At 36.5% G+C, this 20093-nt stretch overlaps 1 protein-coding gene across 1 annotated transcript in view; it reads left to right on the top strand.

Moving 5' to 3' along the window:
* CFAP47 (cilia and flagella associated protein 47) overlaps nt 1–20093 on the top strand; it is a 477175-nt gene that overhangs the window by 221651 nt on the left and 235431 nt on the right. The window contains exons 38-40 of the mRNA XM_071213189.1: nt 2353–2468; nt 10479–10629; nt 12353–12441. Of these exons, the coding sequence (XP_071069290.1) occupies nt 2353–2468; nt 10479–10629; nt 12353–12441 (356 nt within the window). The remainder of the gene's footprint in view (nt 1–2352; nt 2469–10478; nt 10630–12352; nt 12442–20093) is intronic.

The raw sequence follows: 20093 nt of genomic DNA on the forward strand, positions 1-20093 counted from the left end.
AAAAACCTACAAGAAAGCTACTAGAGCTAATAAACCAATCCAGCAAAGTAGCAGGGTACAAGATCAACTTGCAAAAATCAGTAGTGTTTATAAACACTAGAAATGATTAGAGGAGGAAAGCAAGGCACAAATTCTATTTACCATGGTAACTAAAAGAATAAAATATCTAGGAATTAGTTTAACCAAGGAAGTAAAGTATTTACACATGGAATACTGCAAACACTTCTACAAGAAATCAGTGAAGACCTAAATAAATGAAGGGCATTCCTTGTTCATGGATTAGAAGACACCATATCATTAAGATGTCAATTCTACCTAAAATGATTTACAGATTCAGCACTATCCCAATCAAAATACCAACATCCTGTTTTGCAGAAATGGAAAAGCCAATTATCAAATTTATTTGGAAAGGTATGGGGCCACAAATAGCCAAAAACATCTTCAAAAAGAAGAATAAAGTTGGAGGACTTATACTTCTGGGATTAAAAGTTTATTACAAAGCTTCAGTGGTCAAAACATCATGGTACTGGCACAAGGATAGATATATACCAATGAAACACAATTAAGAGTTCAGAAATAGACCTTCACAACTATGGTCAGTGATTTTTGACAAGGCTGCCAAGTACACTCATTTGAGAAAGAATAGTCTCTGCTACAAATGGTATTGGAAGAACCTGGATATTCATATGCAAAAGAATGAAGGAAGACCCCTATCTCACACCATATACAAAAATTCACTCAAAATGGATCAAAGACCTAAATATAAGAACCAGGACTATAAAGCTCCTAGAAGAAAATGTAGGGAAGCATCTTCAAGATCTTGTGCTAGGCCATGGTTTCTTAGACTTACATGCAAAGCACAAGTGACAAAAGAAAAAGTAGCTAAATGGGACCCCATTAACATTTTTAAAAATTTGATCCTCAAAGTACTTTATCATGAAAGTAAAATGACAGTCTACTCAATGGGAGAAAATATTTGGAAACCACATATTGATTAGCATTTAGTATTCAGAATATATAAAGAAATCCTGCAACTCAACAATAGAAAGTTGAGCTACCCATTTAAAAAAATGGGCAAAAACTAGTATAGACATACTCCAAAGAGAATATACAAATGGCTAAAAAGGGCAGGAAAAGATGCTCAACTTCATTAGTTATTGGGAAATGCAAATAAAAAACACAATGAGATACCATTTCACACCCACTAGAATGGCAGCTATTAAATAAACTGAAAATTTTAAGTGTTAGAGAGGATGTGGAGAAATAGGAACACTTATTGATTACCGGTGGAAATGTAAAATGGTGCAGGCCCTGTGTAAGACAGTTTGGCAATTCCTCAGGAAACTACATGTAGAATCACTGTGTGACCTGAAAATCCTGCTACTAGGTATATACTCATAAGAATTAAAAACAGGGACTTGAACAGATATTTGCACACCAATGTTCATAGCAGCAATATTCACAATTGCCAAAAGATGGGAACAACCCAAGTATACATGAACCAATGAATGGATAAACAAAATGTGGTATATACATACAATGGAATATTATCCAGCACTAAAAGGGAATGAAGTTTTTGTTCATGCAACAACGTGGATGAACCTTGGTGACATGATGTTGAGTGAAATAGGCCAGACCGAAAAGGAGAAATATATTTTCTCACAGATATCATATAATTAGAATCAGTGAATACAAAGAGTCAGAATCTAGAACGAGTTACCAGGATCTGGGCTGGGGATATGGAATAGGGAGTTAATGCTTAATTTGTACAGAATTTTTATTGGGGTTGGTTGTAAAGTTTTGGAAATGAACGGTAGTAATGATGGCGCAGCATTGTGAGTATACTTAACAGCACTGAAATATATAGGTGAACACGGTTAAAGGGAAATTTTAGGTCATCAATATGTTAATATAATGAAAACTAAAGGTAAATCACAGGTCTGTAAGACACAGTGAACCTGATGTAAGCAATGGACTATAGTTAATAGTACAATTATTAAAATGTTCTTTCATGAATTATAACAAATGCACTGTAGAAATGCAAAGTGTTAATTATGGGTGAGGAGGTTTATGGTGGGATGCTGTATTTTTTACATGATTTTTCTGCAAACCTGTAATTTTTTTTAATGTTTCTAGATGTGGATTAATAGGATTTTTTACTATTTGTTTTTAGTTATCTTGCTTGTGGTTTTCTAGGCCTTTCCTTCTGAATAACTCATGTCTTAGATTAGACTCATAGTTTTTAATCTATTTATGTAGATTTCCAAATAAATATAAATAATATAAAAATAAGAATCATTATAGTTGCATATTTTTAAATTTCATGATCTCATTTTATATGCTCTTTCTTAGATTCTACTGAAAAATTCAAGCTTGATAAACTTAGTGTATAATGCTACAATTGTTGGAAGAGATGCCACTGACTTCTCTCTCTCCCAACAAGGAAGTGTGGTGACAATTGCCCCAAAGTAAGTGATTTTTAAAAAAATGTTACTTTACTGAACATATCTTCCCTGAAGATTTTATAGGGTAAATATTAGAGAGTAGGACATCTACCTTATAATCTAGATGTTATAGGGTCTAAAGAGTCTATACCTATAAAATAGTAACCTGTTTTACTTTTATTGATGAATACATAATGGAGAGATTGTCACTCAGATGGAAAGTACTCATGTTTTTCTGAGGTACCTCATCAATTTTGACAAAGCAATTCTGAGAACATAAAACAGCATCTTTTTATGTATACATTTAATTTTAATTTGTTTTGCATGAATGTGGCCCATAAAAATTAGAAAATAAGTTGTTTATCTAATGTAGTTATGTTTCCAGTAAGGAAACCAGACCAATATGGTTCAATTTAAAGTTATGTGTATATACTTTTACTATATATATTCCATATAACATATATATAATTGTGCCTATATATATATGTTTCTGATTATAAAGCAATATGCGCTCATTGCAAAAAATTTAGAAACTATAAAAGTATGAAGAACAACAAAAAATATAAGCCTGATAATCTTACCTTAAAGATACCAACAATGCCATTTTTCTGTATCTTCTCATACTCATATTTTTTGTGTGTGGAAAGATACACGATCTATACCTGTTCCTAAATTGAGGTATTATTCTATAGAGACTCATTTATATCTCATTATGCCTCATGATACTTGGTTAATGTTTCCAGCACTATCTCACTTGCGAAAAAAATGGAGTATAAATGAGAACCCAGGAGAATTGTTGTGAGAAAGTAAATTGAGCATAATTTATAGCCCTCCTGGATCAACAGATCCCAGCATCTGTTGCCAGCAGGTACTAATGATAGCAAATACTTTTATTAAATAATATAAATTATATATGAGAAGAGCAATGCCAGTGCCAGAGTGGTTGATGAAATTGATAACAAATAATGGACTTTAACCAGTCATAAATTTTAGGTGTTTCAGTTGTGTTCATTTCTTTATCCCAGTGCGATCAGACAGGTTTTAATTACTAAAGGTACTTTGCCTGATTATCTCTTTGGTCTTAACTATACATTAACCTGTGTTACTTTTCAGACTTTTCAAATCTTTGTTACTTCTAGTAGATCAAACACAGAAATAATCTGATTGGAGGTTCATTTTAAACAGTATCCTTGGTTTGTGTTATTAGCCTGTGTTAGTTGTCTACAGTTAAGTGTTCTATGCTAAAGGGATTGATTTAGTTTCCTGGCTGCTGAAACAAATACCATGCAATGGGTTGCCTTAACAGGAATTCATGTTTTTTCAGCTAGGAGAATTCTAAAATAGAGGCAATTCTTTGTCCTGGGAGACTGTGGCATGCTGGAGCCAGTGATCCTTGGTTCTTAGCTTTACTGTCACGTGACAATGCACATGGTGGCCCTTCCTGGCCTCTCTCTTTGTCTGACTTTCACATTGCCTATAAGGAACTTCGGGAATCTGGATTAAAGCTCAACTTGATTCAATGGGCCCACACCTTAACTGAAGTATTGTCTTAAAGGGATCATATTTATAATGGCTCCACACCCACCAGAATGCAGGCCAAGACACAATTCTATCCACCACAGGGGTTTATATTTTCTAAAATCTGAATATTTATTGTTGGGATTATATTCACTGAATTAAATCTGAGGAAATCATTATGCTCACTTGCATATAAATCACTTGCATATAAATCCAAAATAAAACTCCTTATAAAAGCAACCCATCCATGTTCCAGGTAACTAAGTATACTTCTTATATGTCTGATATAAAATACAACTTAGGTAATACAAGTTCTGCTGGATATTAATATTGAAATCATTGACTTGCTGTCAGGCTTTGAAACATGACATCTATTCTCTACCCTTCATATAGTATGGAAGTGAAAAGGTTCTTCCAGTTTCTTTTCTTCAAAACCAGTATTTCAAAGCTTTCATTGTATGGAAATACCTCTGGTATTTCAGCTTAAGACCATTTTTATGTTAATGAAATTAACATTTATCACTTTTATCATAAATGTAATACTGGCATATTGTTGAAAATTTGAAAGATATAGAAAGGTTTAAAGAGGAATGCAAAGAAGTGGAAAAACCAATTATCAAATTTATTTGGAATGGTAAGGGGCCCCGAATAGCCAAAAAGATCTTAAAACAGAAGAGCGGAGTTGGAGGACTCTCACTTCTGGACTTTAAAGCATATTACTTAGCTACAGTGGTAAAGACAGCATGGTCCTGGCATAAAGACAGACACATTAACCAATGGAACCAAAACAAGAACTCAGAAATAGACCCTCACATCTGCAGTCATGTGATTTTTGACAAGGCAGTCAAGCCCTCCCAGCTTGGCCAGAACACTCTATTCAACAAATGGTGCTGGGAGAACTGGATATCCATAGCCAAAAGAAAGAAAAAAGAGCCATATTTCAAACCTTATACAAAAATTAACTCAGAATGGATCAAGGACCTAAATATGAAAGCAACAACTGTAAAACTCCTAGAATAAAATGTAGAAAAACATCTTCAAGATCTTGTGGTAAGCTGTAGTTTTTAAACCTTATGACCAAAGCATGAACAAGAAGAGAAAAAAATTGATAAATGGGACCTCCTCAAAATTAAACAGTTTTCCATGTCAAAGGACTTTATCAAAAGGGTGAAAAGGCAGCCTACCCAAAATATTTGGCAATCACATATCTGATAAGGATTAATATCCACGATATATAAAGAGATACTACAACTTCACAATAAAAAGACGAAGTACCTGATTAAAAAATGGGCAAAAACCTTGAAAAAACAATTGTGCAAAGAAGAAATATAAATGGCGAAGAAATACGTGAAAAAATGTTCAACATCATTAGTGATTAGGGAAATGCAAATCAAAACTACAGTGAGATATCATTTCACATCTATTAGACTGACCATTATTAAAAAGACAGTAAACTGTAAATGTTGGAGAGAATGTAGGGAGATAGGAATGCCTATTCACTGTTGGTGGGAATGTAGAATGGTACAGCCACTGTGGAGGACTGTTTGGCAGTTCCCAAGGAAGTTGAATATAGACTTGCCATGTGACCTGGCAATACCATTACTAGGTATATACCCAGAAGAACTGAAAGCAGAGACAGGAACAGATATCTGCACACCGATGTTCATAAGGGCATTATTCACGATTGTGAAAAGTTGGAAACAACTGATAAATGACTAAACAAATTGTGGTGCATTCACATGATGGAATATTATGCAGCAGCAAGAAAAAATGAAGTTCTGAGGCATATGACAACCTGGATGAAACTGGAGGACATTATATTGAGTGAAGTAACACAGACAAAAAAGGGCAAGTACTGTATGATTACGCTCTTATGAACTAAATATTTTGTGTAAACTTATGGAGTTAATTAGAATATAGGTCACCAGAAAAAAAAAGGAGTGTAGAGAATGGAAAGCTGAGGGTTAATCTGTGCAGAATTAGCAGAAAGGTTGTTTGTCAATCTTTGGAAATGAATAGAGATGGTTAAAGCATATCATGGTGTTTATAACTAGTAGTGCTATTGTATGGGTATGACAGTGGTTGAAAGGAAAAGTCTAAGGTCATGTGTATTACTAGAAGGAAAGCTAAAAACTGTAACATGAGACTCTATAAGATAGTAAAACCTCATGTAGAGCATGAGTATGGGTGACATTGCATATATAAGCCTGTTTTTACAAAATATAAATAAAAATATTCTAGAAAGAAGAAAAAAGAATAGCAGCTATGTACAGCAAGTGAAGCAGAGAGAGATTGAGAGGAGATGAGTTTTGGCTGTTTGATTTTTTGTTTTATTATTATTGGAATAATGAAAGTGTTCTAAGAATGACTGAAGTGAAGAATGCATAAATATATGATTATACCAAATACCATTGATTGTACCCTTTGGATGGATTTATGCTTTATTAATACATATAAATAAAATAGATTTTCTAAAGAGAAAAACAAACAAACAACAAAAAAACAACAGAGTATAGTGAGGTGGCCCAGGATTAACATGAGAGAAAGCCACTTGCACCCCGAGGCTGGAGAGAAAAGGGAGGAAGTAGTATTATCACAGCTCAGGGCCAGGGTCACTCTGTGGATATTGAAATCGTTTTGGGCACTTGTGGAGATACCACTTAAAGCAGAGCATAAGGAAGGATAAAGAAAAAAAAAAGAGGAGTGCGAAAATCATCTGTAACCCCATCAGATAAACAGTTAATTTGTTAGTTCATTTCCTTCCAGTCTTTTGTATGTGTACCTTTACAATTATTATGAAATGTGCAAATCACATATTTAAATAAGTGCATTTTGTATATGAATATTAATATACTTCACATTAATTTAACAGTTCCTATGTGCAAAATCCTTGTAAAATGCACTTTATTTACCTTTTCCTAAATAATCCTCCTAACAATGCTATGAACATTTTCATTTTACCAATGAAACATTGCATCAGAGAGACATTAAATAATTTTCCCAATTTTCCCCTACTGTTAAATCATGAGGTAGAGATTTAAAACCGCCCAATCTAAATCCATTTAATCTGGCACTCTTATTCATCTAACCCTTGCAAATACTGTGTGCGCTATGAGTGCATGTGTATGTGTAAGAACATTGTGAGTACCACAAACATACAAAGCCCTTGGCATTCAGTAAAATGTGGTCTTGACTATTTGTAGGCAGTCCTTGAAAATCAATGACATGTAATTTTAGTACTTTTTTTCTCCAGCCACTGTTTTGTGAGAGCACATCACTTAAATGTACCTAACACACTGCTTCCCATTAACTCCTAGTAGTGCTTTTCATTTCTCTTAAACTACCATTCCACAATTTATGGGGGGATATGTATTATAGACATATTCACTCATATTAGCTTTGTGAATCTTTAAATACATGGCACGTGAACATTAACTGACTATATGTACATATATACTTACTCACAGAGTAACATCTTTAAATACAAATTTAATTATGCTTCTATTTAAAATCATTCCATGGCTTCCCATTGTGATGAGGAAATAGCATGAAATCCTCAAACATGATTCACATGGCCCTTCAAGACTGACTCCTGGCTATATCTCACATCACTGTCTTGCTCTCTATATTTCAGCACCCCTGGCCTTTGATCAGCTCTTGGAACACAACGTACTTCTCTATAACAGAGGTCTTGACTGTCCTCTTTCCCTCCTTGCTCAGTCTGGCAAACTCATTCTGATCCATTGTATCTCACCTAACATTAATTCTGCTGACCTCCTCAACCATGTCAGTTATTTCCTTATACCACTTCATAGCACTTCTGTAAATCATAATTTTCACATTTATTTTGTGATAACTTTATTATTATTTGCCATGTCTGATAGAATATAAGATCCAAGAGATCAGGGCTAGGGTTTTCTCTTTTTTCTTTTAATAATTATTTAATGTTTCAAACCTAAAATAGTAGCTGAAATATTATAAATTATTTATAAATAACAGTTGAAGGAATGAAAGAATGAATATATGTGGAAGAATGGATGGATTTATTTAATGAATAATTTAAAAATATGTAATGGAATCCTAAATCACTCATAGATATCCTAACAGAGTTTGATACTATATACCAAGAGAAAGACCTCAAGGTCAGGTGTTATTTGTTAACAATTAAATTCAAGTCCATGAAATTTTCATAATGGATGAGATAATGTCATTTTGTACAAATTGAGGCGATTGATGACACATATCTGAATAAACATCACCCCCATTCCTGTTCAATATGAGCTGAAATTTTCTCTAGAAAACCTTTTGAGAACACTTAACACTGATTTTGAAAATTCCTAATTCCCCTTCTCTTTGTTGCTCTCCAGTCTCACCCATTCAACAGCAATTACACAAAGCCAAGGATTGGCATTGGCATCAAGAGAGTGTGTTACCACCTCCATTCTTTCATTGATAGATAGATACATAGATAGATAGATATATAGATACCTTAAGAAAAAACAATAGTTGGTAGTTTTTACAAGAAGATGACTTGTATCAGCTACAGTTAAACCTTGTATATGTGGTCTAAGTGCAATCTTGCAAGGTTGTCAAGGCACCAGGCATGGCCTAACCATTACCCTGCAAGCTGGCAAGTGAAATCTCCTCCAAGTCCATAGCCTCCTTTTTACCCCTAACATTGGTAATTTTATTTTATTTTTATTTATTTTCCCAAGGGAAGTTGTGGGTGTACAGAAAAATCATGCAAAAATACAGAGTTCCCATGCACCACCCTCTTTTGAACACCTTTCATGAGTGTGGTACATTTGTTACAATTCATGAAAGCACATTTTTATAGCTGTACTATTAACTAGAGTCCATGATTTATAATAGGATTCACAGTTTGTGCTGTCTAGTCTTACCATGCTTGTAATTAAAAAAAATATTAGCAAAGTTGTGAGTTTACAGATCAATCATGCATAAAATACAGGATCCCCATTGTGACGGTTTGAATTTCTTTTTTGAGTCCCAAAAGATTATGTTCTTAAACTAATCCATTCCTGTGCATGTAGTACCCTTTGATTGTATTGGATAACTTTCAGTTAGTTCACTTTAGGGTGTTTGATTGGACCACATCAGTATGGTGTGAGGCAGGTTAGCTCTCTGCCTTCTTACTGGGTCTTTTTTTTTAAATACATTTTTTATTTTTTTAAAATGATACTTAGATTACATAAAATGTTAAGCTAAAAAATATAAGGGATTCCCAAATGCTCCATTCCTCACACCTCCCACCCTTCCCCACATTAACAATTTCTTTAATTAGTATGGTGCATTCATTGCAATTGATGAACACATTTGGAGCATTGCTAGTAAACATAGATTATAGTTATCGGCACTCCTGTCTTACAGCTGTTTAGTTTAGCACCCTCCCCTCCCCCCTTTTTTAAAATCTCTGTGAGGCTTTTCTCCCTCCTGTTTCTTCCCTGACAGGGTTTCCCACCCCAAGGAGCCAGGTTTGGTCAATCCTGAAAAATGGGTTACTCCTTAAAGGTCTCTTTTATGTTTAGGTGTTCTAGCCAATGGAAGTTGGATTGGTTGAGCCCAGCACTTTCCTGCTGCAATTTTACTGTGGTCTCCCACTTCTGTCCACATTCCCCCCCCCCCCAACCCCCCACCCCATGGCCTTTCTCTATGAACCTTGTGTTCTGCTTTGGGTCTCTGTGGACTGCATCCCTGTGCCTAGATATGTTTGAGGTTCTATGGCTCCTGCCCCTGTAGGAAGAGGGGGGATCATAGATGATGCCTCCGAGCAATTCTTTAGGTTGTGCGGGATCGATATTTAGGAAGAAAGAGTGGAATGGCCTGTCCTGGAGGAAAGTTTCCTACCTGATATTTTCCGTTTTCTTCAATTCAGCATTTGTGGAGCCCTTCTCTAGTTTCTAATGTCCTCCAGAGTTCAAAGCAAGTGGGATTTTCCTGAATCTCTGAGGAGGTTTTATAATGGTGATGCCTTATGTTGCCATGTTGATGACATCACCTCCATAGAATCTTTACCATTATACTGCATTTTAGATTACAAGGTGGATGATTATGGAAAATGAACAAGTTTTCTTTATTACTTTTTAAGTAAGGGTTTTTCTCTAATAAAAATCATGCTACTTACTTACCATTATTTGATTTGAGCTTTGAATGTTATTTCAACAATGGCCATACGTATCTTTTGAATTCTTATTCTTTCTTATATATTTTTTCTCCATATGACTAAAAACCAGTGATATAATTAGCTATTTGCCTAAACATCCTGTGAATGTCACAAAAAAAAGTACATATATGATCTTCTGTGGCTACCTATTAGAAAATCCATTATTTGGTAGATTGTGCACATTTGGAAGTTAACTTTAATTTTAATCTTTAATTTTCTTGTAGCAATTAGTATATTACCAGGTGTGGGCCCTGCATACAAAGCCTGTTCTGAAAAGATACTTCTTAATTGTCTTTTGTAAATGAAATTTTTCCTTTTTATATTTTATTATATAGAAATCAAACTAATATCACAGTGAAATTCACCAGTCGCTTTCTCCATCCTGCTGAAGCTTCCCTGCTCTTAATTTCAAAAACTAAGAATGCAATAGGAGGCACAACAATGACTTTTGCTCTTAAAGGTGAAGTCCTCAATTTTAAAGCTATTGTAAGTAAATTTTACCTCTTTCTATGCCTTTGTTTCACTTCCCAGGCTTTCAAGTGTTGATTGCATATCTATTCTTCCCAGTTTTATCTTTTGACTGTTCTTGTTCCTTAAGATAGTGTATAACTACAAACACTCAGATGTACACATATTTGTATGAACACAGTTCTTGGCTTCTATGTCCTTGACATCACTGATGTGATACACTTTCTCCAGAAACAAGTGTCCAATTTTACAACAGAAGGTGGAATAACTTCTATGGAATGTTACTTTGTGATCAGCTTTTTAGGACTGTAATTGTCCTTTTTATGAAAGAGTCATTTGCCTTTAACATAGCAACTCCATGCCCTTCTGCTGTGGAGACTTGTGATTTAAGGTACAATAGTTCTTTGGCCTGTGCCTATTCTGTTGTTGGTATTAATGACTGGTGGTTTATACAGCAAGGAAGACACTTCTCTTTCTGACAGATACATTCATCAATTTATCTTGACTGTCTTGTGGAGCAAATTTATTATAAAGAAAATACTACAGATGGCATTTTTTTAAAAGGTGATGGTTTTGCAGACATACCTCTAAGTGTTCCTAACTCAAAGGGTAGGAGAGAAGGATTTTAAATCTCTATTAAATGGTTGTGGTATTATAATGATTGACATTATGTTGTCATTATCTCATCAAAATCTATTTTTCTTTCATGAATACATGCTATATAACTAGTAAATGTGTTATGTGGCCAGATTTCCATAGGGACTATAAAGAATTTTAGGTGGGCAGGGAAAAGAGTGGGAAGTAGAGAGAGTGACCCTAGGTTGGTGGAGTTGTGGCCAGATATGTAAGGAGTGTCAACATGCTTACATGTGCAGCCGGACCAAAGTCTAACTTATTAGATAATGGCATGCAGAACAGGAAGTGGGTTTTTGATTATCACTGAGGTAAGTCTTGTGATCCTATTTCCTCTTAGATAATACTTACACTTCCCAATCCTCTCATACAGATTCTCTGACAAGACGAGTCTTTTGCCATGTGTGGCCAAGAGAAATGGCTGGTTTCAGCCTTTCATTAAATGGTCTGGGCCACAGGAGCTGATACCTGAAGCTTATGGGGTCCCTGATCACTTCCCCTTTACTTTCCCATGGGCCCAATCATAGTACTGAATTACCGGAAAGTGATTGTATAGTAATGGAGAAATATATCAAGAATGCGATCGGTCTAAAAGTGTAGGATTCATAGAAACATTTCCTCCATGGAAGTGCTTTGGGTAAATCCAAGTTTTAATTTTGTATCTGTGCTTTTATTTAATGTGTCAATGTGGCTACCACATTATGAGCACAGACATACCACACTCACACACACTCTCACACACACACACACACACACCTGCCCCTTTCTTATGTCATACATATTAGATATATGATTGATTAATTTGCCATTATGAAATCATGTTCAATTCTTAACAGTATCAATTTTAAGGAATCAATTAGTGAAAAACTATTTTAACAAATAACTTGTTAGCATAATTCTGTGTCTCAGTAATGAAAAGAATATATTTCTCCTTTTCCACCCAGCTTTTAGGAGGGCTATATTTGTGGGAAAGGGTAATTATATAAATGAATACCTGGGTAATACTTAAATGGAAAGTTTCTCATTTTTAAGTTTATGTTTTATAGTTCAAGACTTTCCTTTTTGTTATTTTCAGATAGTGTGATTTATTTATTTATTTTTACTGTAGGAGATTATAAAATGCAAAACCCCATGTTATCAATGGAAAGAAGTTACTGTGAATGTAAAAAACCCCTTCCAATCTGCTGGGGACTTCAAGTAAGTGATTGTTTTGATGTAAAGTCACTGCAAAAGTCTGTCTCCACTCTTAAGAGAAATATGTAATTTTCTTCATATTTTCAACATTAACCATTCTATATGAATTTGCATTCATGTAAAACTATAACAATTATCAGATAATAATGAAGGTAAATAAATTTTCCTCAAAATGCTGTTTGATCTGTACAAATCTAAGACTGAACAACCTTATTTATGGATTATTCTATAAACGCTCTATTTGCTAAGATTCAGTGCTCTTTCAGTATTTTTAACTTTTATAATTAATAGGCTTCTTTTTTTCTTAAGATTTATTTTATTTATTTATTTCTCTCCCCTTTCCTCCCCTCCCTGGTTGTCTGTTCTCTGTGTCTTTTTGCTGAGTCTTCTTCTTTGTCTGCCTCTGTTGTTGTCAGCGGCACGGGAATCTGTTTCTTTTTGTTGAGTCATCTTGTTGTGTCAGCGGCACCATTCCTGGGCAGGCTGCAATTTCTTTCGCGCTGGGCACCTCTCCTTATGGCGCTCACTCCTTGCGCGTGGGGCTCCCCTATGCAGGGGACACCTCTGCGTGGCACGGCACTCCTTGCGCGCATGGGCCAACTCCACACGGGTCAAGGAGGCCCAGGGTTTGAACCGCGGACCTCCCATGTGGTAGACGGATGCCCTAACCGCTGGGCCAAGTCCGCTTCCCAATAGACTTCTTTACTTCTAATTTTGCTCCATCTGTTAAATTCCAAAATTGAAATATTTATTTAAACAGAAAATGTGCTTTTCCTTAGGGCATTATGATTCATTTATGCTGCTCATTCAATGTACCTGTGCCTGTCTTTAGATTATTTTTTTAAAATGGATTTGAGATGAAAAGACAATGCAATACTGGACTGTTATTTAAGGACACATTAGAAAAGAGCTTGCCTTTATCATGTTGAAGAGCAGATGGACTATGATACCTTATATACTACTTAAATTATGAACTGTTTATCCCAGCTTTAGAAATCAGATTCTCACAGTAGTTATGTTGAAACCTGGAAGTTCTACCTATGTTTATTATTTTAATTTTTGATAATATCCAGTTATTTTAATCATTGCCTGTTTAGACTTTTGGTTGTTTCTAATTAACAATATCAATCATTACTGACACAACAACAAAATATTTGTTGAAAAATTATTGGTGAAGTTATAGATCCTACTTTTATTTAAAGGACAACTGTGATTTTTTTATGTTTCTTTTTTTAAAATATATTTTTATTAGAGAACTTGTGAACTTGAAAAAGAATCATGCACATGTGTGGAATTCCCATACAACACCCATTCACCAACGTCAAACATTGTTGTGAAAAACATTTGTTACAGATTATGAGGTAATATCATCAGATTGTTACCACTAACTATGGTCCATAGCATACACTGGCATATTTTTTCCATACCCCTCCTATTATTAACACAGTACGTCTTTGGCATTGATGCAAGAATATTGCAGTATTGCTGTTAACTATAGTCCATAGGTTACATTAATTGTATTTTTCCCATGCTTCTCCACATTCTTACCAATTTGCAATAATGATGTACATTTGTTCTAGTTCATAGAAGGACATTCTTGCATTTGTACTATTAACCACAATTCTCATCCACCTCTGGGTCCACTGTTTTTGAGTCCTTAGATTATTCTTTAGCTTTCTTTCAAATGACATTTATATCCCTAGAGTACCCTTTCCAGCCACAATCCCATTTATAAACCAGCTGTGTTAGTTTTACTCACTATAATGTGTTACTATCAACTCTATCCATTTCCACACTTTTACACAACACCTGTAATTTTATTTAAGGGTTACAGTGACATATAAGGAACAAGAAATATCAGGATATGAGATAGTAATTTTATTAGTCAGCCAAAGGGGTGCTGATGCAAAGTACCATAAATCTGATGGTTTTTATAAAGCGTATTTATTTGGGGTAGGAGCTTACATTTAAAAGGCCCTAAAGAGTCCAACTCAAGGTACCATAAGAGGTACTTCCTCACCAAACTCTGTTGCCATGTGTTGAAGCATGATGACGGGTATTGTCTGTGAGGGTTCAGCCTTCTTCTTCCTTTTAAGGCTCCATGGGCCCAGCTTCTTCCAATCTCTGCTGTAGGCTGGACGGTTCTTTTCTTTCCTGGCTCAGTTGCTCTGTTCTTTTCACAAGTTCAGCTGTAGACAATCAGGCTCATCTCTCTGAGCAAGACCTCTGCCCTTTCTATGGAGCTGCCTCTCTTCCTCTGTGTTCTTCTCTGTGTATGTGTATCTACTTCTGTGTTCTTGATTGAGCATACGTTTATGTAGCCCATCAAAGGGGTGGGGACTCAACCCTGCATGCCCTAATGACATGGTCAAATCAAAGCCCTGATCTTCATTTAATAAAGTAAAAGTGAAACTCTGAATTTAATACAATCAAAAGGGTATCACTCCCAGAGGCATAGAACAGTTTAAAAACATATCAATATCTCTTTTTGGAATTCATAAATAATATCAAACTGCCACAGTAATCCAGTAATAAATATGCCCTTAAATAAACCAAGTGTCTGACTGCAGTTCTTCAGAGAAAAGCAGAATCAAACATGATTAGTCTTGCATTCTAGTGTTAACATTGAAAAAAAATCTGAAAGTTCCAGTAGGGAGAATATTGCTTATATATTTCTCAAAAAAAAGGTAATATTTTATTGTGTCTTTATGATTTGGTTCAGACTCAATTAAAATGATTACTTCTTGTGAGGATAGTGGGGCTTGATGGTGGGTGGGATTATTAATTGAGGGGGGTTGACTGTCCTTTATATGAATGTGACTCTCAAACTAAAGCAATAGGCATGTAAGTTAAAAAAATTTAAACCTATATTAAAATTTATAAAATCAGTCTTTTATAATAGGCATGTGTTACTTTTTTAAAAAGATTTATTTTTTATTTATTCCTCTCCCCTCCTCTCCCCCAGTTGTCTGCTTTCTGTGTCCATTTGCTGTGTGTTTTCTTGTGTCTGCTTGTATTCTTGTCAGCGGTACCAGTAATCTGTGTTTCTTTTTGTTGTGTCATCCTGCTGCGTCAGTTCTCTGTGTGTGGCCCCATTCCTGGGAAGGCTGCAATTTTGTCACCCATGGCGGCTCTCCTTATGGGGTACGCTCCTTGTGCATGGGGATCCCCTATGAAGGGGAAACTCCTGTATGGTGACCAGTGTCTTTATATCAAAGTTACAAGCTTTTCCATTACTAGAATGATAATTCGTCTACTTTAGTCCATAGTTGCATCCCTCTCTTATGTTTGTTTATTCATCTGTCTTGAGGATTTGGGGATGGTGATACCCACTCTGGTTCCGATTGAGAGGGGCCTTACTTTCCATGGGGCAGATGGATGGAACTGTCTTGGCTGCAGTTGTGGATACTCTCTGTTTTTTGGGATGGGTGTTGTCCATCATCATCCTTTTATTAGTTGTCCTGGGTGCGTCTGATGGACTGGAGAGTAGGTGCTGGCTGCAACTCTGCTGAGATTCAGGGCTCAATTGGCATATGAACAGGCAGAAGATTTAAGTCTCAGGGACACATATTTAACAAGCATAGTGTTAATTATAGGTTCAAATAAATGGGGCAGGGGAACCATATGTAGGAAAAACTATAAATGAGGCTAACTCTTCTACATTGGGGAGATAGGTTATCTCCATCAAATGGGGTGACAATTTCCTGGGGTTGTCTCCCTTGCCTATAGTGTCTAGATGTTTCTAGATCCTTCAGGAGCACCCCTGCTTGAGGCACTGTTTACGGCAGTCAGTGAGATCTTCCTGAGACATGCATAAGTGTAACCTCTGGGATGACCTCTTGGCTCACTTTGAAATCTCTTAGCCATAAAAACTAATTTGTATTTAATATTTCCTCCTTTTGTTCTAGGTCTTTTTCTAAATACATCACTAGTAGGCACTTGGTAATAATACCTCAGTTCCAGGGAGACTCATCCCTGAGAGTCATGTCCTATGTCAGGAGGATGGTAGTGAGTTTATATGCTGAGTTTGGCTTAGAGAAAGGCCACATTTGAGCAACAAGGATGCTTTCAGGAGGTAATTCATAGGAAATAAACATTACTAGGATAAAATTCAGTTTCACAAGCTAAGGTTCATGAGTACAAGCATTAATATAAGAGCCTAGCATTATTGGTCTGTCCTCTTTTCCTAGGTACTGCCTAGCAAATCCAATATTCCATTGGTTATTCTGTGGGTCTCCACCCACTGAGACAGCATCCCATGACCACATAAACATTCATATTTCATAGAGGCATGCCCCAGGTTCATCTCTCCTGACACATCCCCCCACCACTGAAACCCCAGACCAGTGATCATCCTCTGCCACAACTGCCACCTTTCTGCAAGCCTTAACCTCCCCATAAACAAAGTCAACAATAGTAATAAAATTTAAAAATTTAAAATTGAAAAAATATATTTTTTTGCATTGTGCCTTTCTTTACCTTAAGATCTATTTAATATTTTATGTATATTGACAATTTCTTCTACATGTTCCCCAGTGTCTTTTTTTTCACTTTTATTTTCCAAGAAGCTTTAGGTTACATAAAAGAAAATACAGGGGATTGCTATATACCCCAGTGCCTCCCTCCCCCCCCCCATACTCCCCTACCAATAACATCCTACATGAGTATGGTACATTTTTTACAATTAATGAACAAATAAAGAGGTATTGCTACTAACCTTGGTCAACAGTTTACATTATGGTTTACTCTTTAAACCATATACTTTTTAAACTTTATTTTTAACCAAAGAGGCAACCCAATCCAGGTTTAGGTGAGTTAACATCAGCTGGCCAGGTTACTGACCCCCAAGCCTCTGTTTACTGGGTCAGTAATTTTCAAATTTTTCTTGTGTAGAATACTGACATTCCTGAGCTGCTGAGATGCTCTATTTCTAATGGAGGTAAACTGTGTTTCCAGTGCTTAAAAGAGAAAAATTTAATGTTTGAAATTTTATTTTCTCATTTTATTCTTTTCTATGAAATTTTCTTTTTTTAAAAACATGACTCATCCTGGGATTCCTATGATCAGGAGGTTAGTATTGCTTCCTCTTCCCCAAAGTCGCTTGAGGTGATCTCTGAAAATGGTCTGCTATTCTCTTGACCCAGAAAACCCCACAAAATCATGCAAATCAAGAGGTTCAAATCTTCGTGTTCACTTTAAGAACACCCAAGAAACTGCCCAGGCCATCAAGGGTATGCATATTCGAAAAGCCACCAAGTATCTGAAAGATGTCACTTTACAGAAGCAATGTGGGCCATTCCATCGTTATAATGGTGGTGTTGGTAGGTGTGCCCAGGCCAAAGAGTGGGGCTGGACACAGTGTCGGTGACCCAAAAAGAGTGCTGAATTTTTGTTGCACATGCTTAAAAATGCAGAGAGTAATGCTGAACTTAAGGGTTTAGATGTAGATTCTCTGGTCATTGAGCACATCCAGGTGAACAAAGCCCCCAAGATGCGTCGGCGTACTTACAGAGCCCATGGTCGGAGTAACCCATACATGAGCTTCCCCCTGCCACATTGAGATGATCCTTACTGAAAAAGAACAAATTGTTCCTAAATCAGAAGAGGAGGTTGCACAGAAGAAAAAGACATCCCAGAAGAAACTGAAGAAACAAAAACTTATGGCTCAGGAATAACTTCAGCACACAATAAATGCAAATAAAAGCTAAAAAAAAAAAAAAGGAGGTTAGTATTTCCACTTCTGCCCTCCACATGCCTTAATTTTCTTTAACATTTTCTATCTCTTCCTCCTGCCCTGCTGCTTTTTGGGAGAGTTCTTTGATCTGGTTGTATCCCTCAGGTGTCTAATTATTTTGGCCTGTGAACTGGTGTGGAGATAGGTAAGCAGGATCAACCACTTTGTCTGGTCTTGGGTACTGGAAAAGGACTTGCATCTTGGCCTGATCTGTCAGTCCCAGGGAATTTAAAGAGAAGGGAAAAGGTTCATGGATTTTAAAAGATACATGAATTTAAAGAGAGGGAAAGGTGCTACTTCAACTGCTGTTAGTCACTATAGCTTGCTGCCTCCTCACCAGGCAGCTTCTCCACTCAGAATTTTCATTAAACCTTTAGAGATTATCAGGAATAGGAGGCCTTAAATTTCAAATCCACTAGCCCTTGAGACAAAGAAGGGGTGGGAGAGGGATGAGTGTCTGAGGAGTCAGTCAGCTTGTGTTTGCAACTCCTTTTCCCTCCATTTTGTAGTCTCAGGCATCCAGAAGTCTAACCTATTAATACTTTTTTCTGTAGTGAAGAGAGGGTGGTAGTTGTCAGTAGACCCTCAGAGGGAATGAAAAGAACACAAAATGATTTTCTCCACCATCTCCTTTGATGGTTTCCTCTTTGACATCTGCACCCACTCGCCTGCCCCCTCTCCTAAAGGTTTTAGACAGGCTTCTCTCTCTCCAGGTTCATTATCATGTAACTTCCTGGAATTCATGTTTACTCTCATTTGAAAAAATTATTCCAAGGTTAATATTGCCTAAGGGAGGCAATAGGAACACTTACTTCTTTTTTAAAGATTTATTTATTTATTTATTTCTCTCCCCTTCCCCCCGCCCCCCCACCCCAGTTGTCTGTTCTGTCTGTCTATTTGCTGCATCTTCTTTGTCCGCTTCTGTTGTCAGCAGCATGGGAATCTGTGTTTCCTTTTGTTGCGTCATCTTGCTGTCAGCTCTCCGTGTCTGTGGCGCCATTCCTGGGCAGGCTGCACTTTCTTTCGCGCTGGGCAGCTCTCCTTCTGGGGCGCACTCCTTGAGCATGAGGTTCCCCTATGCGGGGACACCCCTGCATGGCACAGCACTCCTTGCGCGCATCAGCACTGCGCATGGGCCAGCTCCACATGGGTCAAGGAGGCCCGGGGTTTGAACCGTGGACCTCCCATGTGGTAGGCGGATGCCCTAACCACTGGGCCAAGTCCGCCGCCAAGGAACACTTTCATATAAACTATTAATACTCATAACCCATCATGTCTATTAAAACTTGTCAAAGTTTTGGTTTTGCACAAAAAATTATGTACATAGCTACATTTAAGATCTGTAGTTCATGGATTTCCTAAGGAAACCATGACTCAACCAACTGAAAACATTTGAGAGCCTTAATATGTCCTGCTGAAGCTCAAGGAAATAAACGGTCAGTTGGAAGTTCCCCTCACCGTACACATATAGCAGTCAGCATTACGTTTTTTTAATGACTTTATTTCAAATTTTAAAAATAAAATAACAGAAGAAGGCAGCTCAACAAGATATGGAAGCATTACTCCTAAAAGTTTTTGTCCAGGTTGTTCTTCTAGTGTTGAGAAAAATATACGAACACAGATTTGTTAAATGACATAGCCAAGGTCTCCTTATTAATGAAAAAAATGAAGAAGAGGAAAAAATATGCTTAATTGTATTCATATCTCACAAAACCAAAGCCCATGTTCTTTTTTTTTCTTCTTTATTTTATTTTAAATGTTACATTAAAAAAATATGGGTCCCCCATATACCCCCCGCCCCACCCACGCTGCCCCTCCCACATCAACAACCTCTTCCATCATCGCAGCACATCCACTGCACCTGGCGAATACATTCTGGAGAACTGATGCAGCTATGGACAGTGGTCCACATTGTAGTCCA

This window comes from Dasypus novemcinctus, chromosome X (genome assembly GCF_030445035.2).
Source record: "Dasypus novemcinctus isolate mDasNov1 chromosome X, mDasNov1.1.hap2, whole genome shotgun sequence".
In the NCBI taxonomy this organism is placed as follows: Eukaryota; Metazoa; Chordata; class Mammalia; order Cingulata; family Dasypodidae; genus Dasypus; species Dasypus novemcinctus.